The 6,539-nt window shown below is 45.0% G+C and overlaps 1 protein-coding gene across 1 annotated transcript in view; it reads right to left on the bottom strand.

Moving 5' to 3' along the window:
• Positions 1-4,596: 4,596 nt before the first annotated feature.
• SLC19A2 (solute carrier family 19 member 2) overlaps positions 4,597-6,539 on the bottom strand; it is a 60,171-nt gene continuing 58,228 nt past the window's right edge. Inside the window, exon 6 of the mRNA XM_029603433.1 lies at positions 4,597-6,223. Coding sequence (XP_029459293.1) covers positions 6,089-6,223 — 135 coding nt within the window. The 3' untranslated portion in view covers positions 4,597-6,088. The remainder of the gene's footprint in view (positions 6,224-6,539) is intronic.

Genomic DNA, 6,539 nt, shown 5'->3' with positions numbered 1-6,539 from the left:
GGTTCCGGCATTGGTCCGGGTACCGGCAGAGGCATCGACATGGGCACCGACTTTGGTGTCGGCAAGGGCATCTGCGTCTATGGTCGATGCTCCTGTAGCGTTTGTAGCACCGCTTGGCGGATAAATCCGCTCAATTCCTCCGTGATAGCTGATGCAGGTAGAGCAGCTACACATGGTGGCGGTGGGGGCGTTTATCGGTCCTTCCACATGGCCCTGTAGAGGTTCGATGGGTGGCACCTCAATAGAAGGTGAATGCCTTGGTGTTTCCTGCAGGCAAGGCCGCTTGGTGGTCGATTTCTCTGGGGATAGCAGAGATTCCGGAATCGATGGATGGCGATGTCTGCTTCGGTCGATATTCCGCCGCTGACTTAGTTGATGCCACGGATGGGGTCTGTGATAAATGGTCCCCTGAACCTTCAGGATGATGTTTTTTTTAAGGATCAGTCGTTTCGAAACCCCGGCCAGAGATGACTGAGTGAACGTCGTTGAAGAAGGTAAAAGTTGAAGATGGAACAAGTGTTCCATCTTTTCTTGTCGCGCCTTCTGACCTTTAGCGGTCATTTCAGCACATTTTGGGCAAGATGTTACATTGTGCGATTGGTCCAAGCAAAGTACACACTCGAGGTGTGGGTCCGTAATGGACATGGTCCGATTACAATTGGGACATTTTTTGAATTCCGTGGCCATGCTACAGTCGACAGCTGTCGATGAAAATGTGAAGAAAAATTAGTTTATTCGAATGAGTCGGAATGAGAAAACTTTACTCACCGGCCGGTGGTAACGAGGGAGACCCCAATATGGGAGAGAAATTATCACTTTTAAATCTGATTTTTAGTCAGAATTGTGTGAGAAAACACACAGGCTCCTGTTCCGCGATGCCAAAAGCAGCACGGAAAAACAAAGGCTGAAGGGAGACCCCTATGGCTGAGAATATCATGGCATGCTGGGCATGCTCAATGGGCTCAGAGTGCCAGTCAATAGTTTCTAGAAACTTTGACAGAAAGTTTTCCGCAATAGGGCTCCATCAATGACGTCACCCATATGTGAGGACTAGCATCCTGCTTGTCCTGGGATAATAGGACATATGTCCGGCCTGTTTCTTCAAGGCCGGACAAGGGATATTAACAGATGTTTGTTTTCTAGATGTCAGGCCCCATGGTAACCAAGTGTGGGTCATCGGCCCTATGGCACTCAGTTGGGTTTAGCAAAGCATGGTGTGGCCGTCTGGTGGCTTTGTCGACGAGGGATGCGCTGGGCGGAACTACTTCCTACAGCATAACACATAATGAAATACAAGCCACATCCAGACGTGCTGGTGGTGCACTTGGGCGATAATGATTGGGGCAAAATACCGGGGCGTCAGTTTGTGTGGTTCGGAAGGATTTATCTGTGCTAATGATCTGGATGCCACAGGTGGTTTTATGCTGGTCGGACATCATTCCAAGGCTGGCAGTAATGGATCAGCACAGCTGGGGGGGCACTGTAGGACCCCAATCAGCAAATAGGTTCCTGGGTAGAAATGATGGGTGGGAAACATTAAGCATGAGTGGTCCTGGGGACAGGCAGGAGATCCTTTTTCGCTCAGATGGCATCCATCCTTCATTTATAGGCAGGGACTTGTTTATCAATAACATCTAGGACAGTGGTCCCCAACCCTGTCCTGGGGGCCCACCAGCCAGTCAGGTTTTCAAGATATCCACACTGAATATGCATGAGAGAAAAATTGCATACACTGCCTCCAGAAAACCAGACTGGCTGGTGGGCCCCCAGAACAGGGTTGGGAACCACTGATCTAGAAGGCCTTTGAAGGTGTTTTCAGCTGGAATAAACTGAGCCGCATCTTTGGGGGTGCACGGGACAGGCTCGCCTTCCCGCGTCTATGGCAGTTCGCTCGAGCCTCGCTATGGCTAAATGGGTTAGACAGGTTGTCAGTTGGGGGGCTTCAAGAGAGCAGTATCAGAGAAAAAGGATTTCTGGATGTTATTTTGAAAATGCTTTTGAATTCATAGATTGTGCATTTACAAGTGTGTGGCACTTTTTGAAGGCTTTTTTTGCCTGTGATGGAGATATGTACAGCCTGTTTTGATTCTATACCAAAATTCATGATATGGTTGGGATCCGAGGCCCCTCCCTCCACCTGTAACCAAAATTTACATTCACCATTGGGTAATGTAATTACATTTTCTCAGTGATTGTTTTGTATTTTATTAGTATCTCAACCTGCAAAGACTTTAGCAACATATTCCAATTTATTCATTAGCTCCAAGGGGGGCTTGATCAGTGTTTGGACTAAAGTCTTTTAACAATTTTATGAGAGAAGTTTTTGGGTTTTTTTGGTTTGTTTTTTTTAAGATGAAGTTGATCATGTACATCTGCTCTTTAGTTCCTTTTAAAAGGTATTGCAACCTCCAAAGACTCCAATTTTTTCCAGGACCAAAGCAGCTACTAGAAGACTACCCTACAATATACTCTTGACAATGTCAGTCTCTGGCACAAGAATGATGGTCTGTGTCAGTAACAGGTACTACATTATTTGAATCAGGTCACAGGCTTTTGCTTTTTTGTTTTTTGTTTTTTTTATTATCAGTAGCTTGCTATTTGAGACCATGAAGAGGGTCTACCATGTCTCCGGCAACTAAGCCAGTGATTCCCAACCTTGCGTGTGTCATGGTACACACAGCACACGGCTCACTTCATCATAGCACACCCTTCACCATCTTTTCTCTTCCCTCTCCCCCCACTTCTGGCTTCATCACATTCCCTCTCCCCCTACCCCCTGGTATTACCACTTTCCCTTTCTTTCCTCCCACCCCTGGCACCATCAGCTCTTCCCCTCCTTCACCTTCCCCCCCACCCCCCTAACATCTTTCTTCCTTTTCCTCTCCCTCCACACCCCCTGGTAGCATCACCTTTTCCTTTCCACTGGCATCACCCTCCCTTTCCCTCAACCCTTCTGGCATCGTTACTACCTATCTTTTCCTCTCCCTATCCCTCCAACCTTCTGGCATAACCACTACCACCACTTTCCTTCTCCGTCCACCCATACCACCACCTTTCTGACATCACCACCTTCTCTTCCCTCTCTGATATCACCACCTTTTCCTTCCCACTGCCCAAACTTTCCCTTCACCCACTGGCATCACCACCATCTTCTCCCTCCAGCCCCTGGCATTATCGTCACCTTAAATATTCCCTCTCCCCTAGCATCACCACTACCTTGCCTTCCCTCTCTCTTTCCACCCATCTGACATTATCACCTTCCCCTCTCCTGGCATCATTACCACTTTCCCTCTCCCTCCATCCCTGGCATCACCACTACTTTCTTTCCCTCTCCCCTGTCATCTTCTTTCCTTTTCTCTCCCACTCCACCCCCTGGTATCACCAATTTCCTTTCCCTCTTTCTCCACCCTTATCATCACCTTCTCTCCCCTGGTATCATTACCACCTTCCCTCCCCCCCCCCCCACCCCCTGGCATCACCACTTTCTTTTCCCTTGTTCTACCCTTCCCTATCCCCTGGCCCCACCTTCTTCCCTTCCTTTTTCTCTCCCTCCACCCCCTGGAACCACCACCACCACTTCTCTTCCCTCCCCTGTCCCTCCACCATCATCTTAAACTTGCCTATCCCCTGACATCACCATGGTATATAAACACCTTCCTTGTCCCTTTACCCTGTCCCCTAACCCTTGTCAGCTTCCCTCTTTCCCACCCTCTGGCACCATCACCTTCCCTCCCTGACACATGCCTATTCACCACCTTCCCCAGCACATTCAGTTGTTTCTTCTTCCTGTCCCTTCCCTCCCCCCAGAGCTGGCAGAAATCTGAGCAGCACTTACCTGGTGCTGTTACTGCAGATGGGAGGAAGAAACAGCACGAGGCCAGCGTGTCTGGCCTGAGAGAGCTAACAGCAGCAGCACATAGGCACTGCTCTCTGATCCCCCTCTGCTGGCAGGACGACGTTCGGCAGGAAGGAAAAACAAGACCACCGACGGCTCTTTTCATATCTGGCTCTTCTCATGGCACACCTACAGGTCAGCCACGACACACCAGTTGGGAAACGCTGATTTAACCAATAACCAAACTGAATAAAAGTAATCCTCAGAAGGTAACAGGGAAATTTATCTATGATTTTATCTCTCTTAACAGCTAATTTATTCTTTTACTCTATATAGTTTTTAGCTGTTACTATTTATGAACATTGTATTTCTAATCTTGTTTTAACATATGTAAACCGATGTGAAGGCTTGTCCGATGTGTTGGTATATAAAAACCTAATAAACTAAACTAAAGTTGGAGAAACTGCCAAGTATTGCATATAAAGATTAAAGGGACATGTCACAACTTGCAGAAGTTAAAGATAGGAAGGTAAACTCACACTGAATGATAGATATTTCATTAATGTAATACATTTAATTTTGGGATTCTTCATTTTCACAGAGAATGTTTCCCAATTAGCCTCCTTCATTTCCCTAAAGTTTTGCATCTCACTGAAAGGGTTCAATGTAGATCACATCCAACACCATCTTAACCTGTCAATAGCCATAAAACCAAGGATCAAGTGTTCTGCGCAGAAGTCAAATCAGACGTAACACGGAAGTGCAAATTGCAAATATTTTATTCCAAAAAAGTATCAATATTTCATCAGAAATGTTTGTAATACAGAATCATTTCTTTTAAGAGGTACTCTCTGGATATGGCACATGACAGTCCAAGCCTGTCTGATTCACGCCATAAAAAGAGTTTTCACAGTGCTTGACCCTAGAGATGTAACATAACAGTTATACGTGAACCAGTCACATTACCTTGTAAAACAAAATTCCATTTGTGCACTACATGAAGAGAGCACTTTGCTCTGCACGGCTGGGTGCTGTAAGCTTATGGCACACACTCAATGACCCCTGTGTCTGTCTGGCCCAATGAGATGGCTAAAATAAATACTATTATTTAATCTAACAAACGCATTTGGACATGGATGCTCTGACTTATAAATACTTTTATAGATAAATATCGCTACTTGCAATGTTTCTTAACTACAAGGTAGCTGACCTGAAATACATAGTTAATCACAAGAGCACTTTCAGTAACAAAGGCATTTCTAAAAAAATATCCTCTCTGTTCCTTAAATCATGTATATTATGAATTAAGGATCAACAAAAATCACTAAAGAGAAACCGTATTTACATTTACAGCCCTCCCCCCAGCCACGGCTCAGCAGAGACCTGCAGCTTTCACTGTCAGGACTGGCTGCAGTGCTTCGCTGTGAGCCAATCCATGCTTATGGTCCCTGCAGCAGTCCTGCCCCCTTCCAGTGGGGTTTTTTTTCCTTTTCCAACAGGAAACCAGCAGTGGGAAGGGGCAGGGCTGCCCTGGGAACCGACTGCATGCTGATTCGTTGAAATAATGCAGCCAGGTCAGGTCCCTGACAGAAGCCGTGCCCCGCACACCTCTGCTGGGGGCGGGGGCAGAGGCAGCCACTCTCGCACTGCAAAACCACCACTCACAATCTGCAAGCGCTACTCCTGAAGGCAGATTATTTTCTTCTTGGGGAAATCCATTTGTTTAAATTGAACATTCCAGTCCCCTTGTGGACTCTGGCTTCCCAGGAGCTTTTGAAAAGGCATTTTATACAGAAATATAAACAGCTTTGAAGCTATGTTCTTTTCTGCCTATAAGAAAGGAGACATAGGAAACCATGAAGAGAAGCAGGGAGAGAAAATCCGGTCTCTGCGAAGGAATGAATCCACTATCAGAGCCAACAATGCAAATAAAAACATTAAAAAAGTGAAAATTGGTGGAAAAAAAACTGACAAAAATAAATCTTCCCAAAATTCAAGAAAGTGATTAAACAAACAAAAAAAAAAAACCCAAAAAATTTTTTTGTTGATCCTTAGCTAAGTAATAACACAGCAAATGTAACCATTACCGGTCTTCTGGCAAAACCAGGGCGGCTACATTCATTTTAAGTCCATGAAATGCAAACATTTCACCAAGAAACATTGCATGCATTTCTATATAGAAAAATAGCTACAGTTTGACACAGTTGCTGTGCAAGGTTCACGTTGAAAGCCATCCTGGTTAAATGCACAATGTCAGGAGACTGAAGAGGATCTTGCCTGCATTTCTTCTTCCCTGCGTTTCTTCTGGTTCTTTCTTATAATACCGTATATTCCACTCAGCAAAAAAATCAGTGCAATTACCGCAAAGTAACCGGCGTAGACCTTAAACTGCCAACAAAGAAAAAAAAAAGGTAGTAGGTTAAAGATGAAACAGTGTAAAGAGCCCATTATGCAAATCAGTTATACAAATTATGGCCTGAAAACAAACTTGTCACTTGGCTTTTTTTCCCCCTTCCCTTTGAACTCTTTTCCCCAAATAGTTTACACACATTTTAGAAACCTATCGCAGTATACAAAGCCTGCAGGGTCTATCTAAACTATTTTTCTTTTTTACTGCTTTACACAGACTTCACTTGATCTCTAGATTTACTTTCACTTCCTTGCTAAGGATTCTCAAGTTGTCTTTTTTTTTTAATTTCACTTC

This window comes from Rhinatrema bivittatum, chromosome 5, assembly GCF_901001135.1.
Source record: "Rhinatrema bivittatum chromosome 5, aRhiBiv1.1, whole genome shotgun sequence".
Taxonomy (NCBI): domain Eukaryota; kingdom Metazoa; phylum Chordata; class Amphibia; order Gymnophiona; family Rhinatrematidae; genus Rhinatrema; species Rhinatrema bivittatum.
Note: the sequence above shows the minus strand (reverse complement) of the source record. Positions and strands in the feature narration are given on the sequence as shown.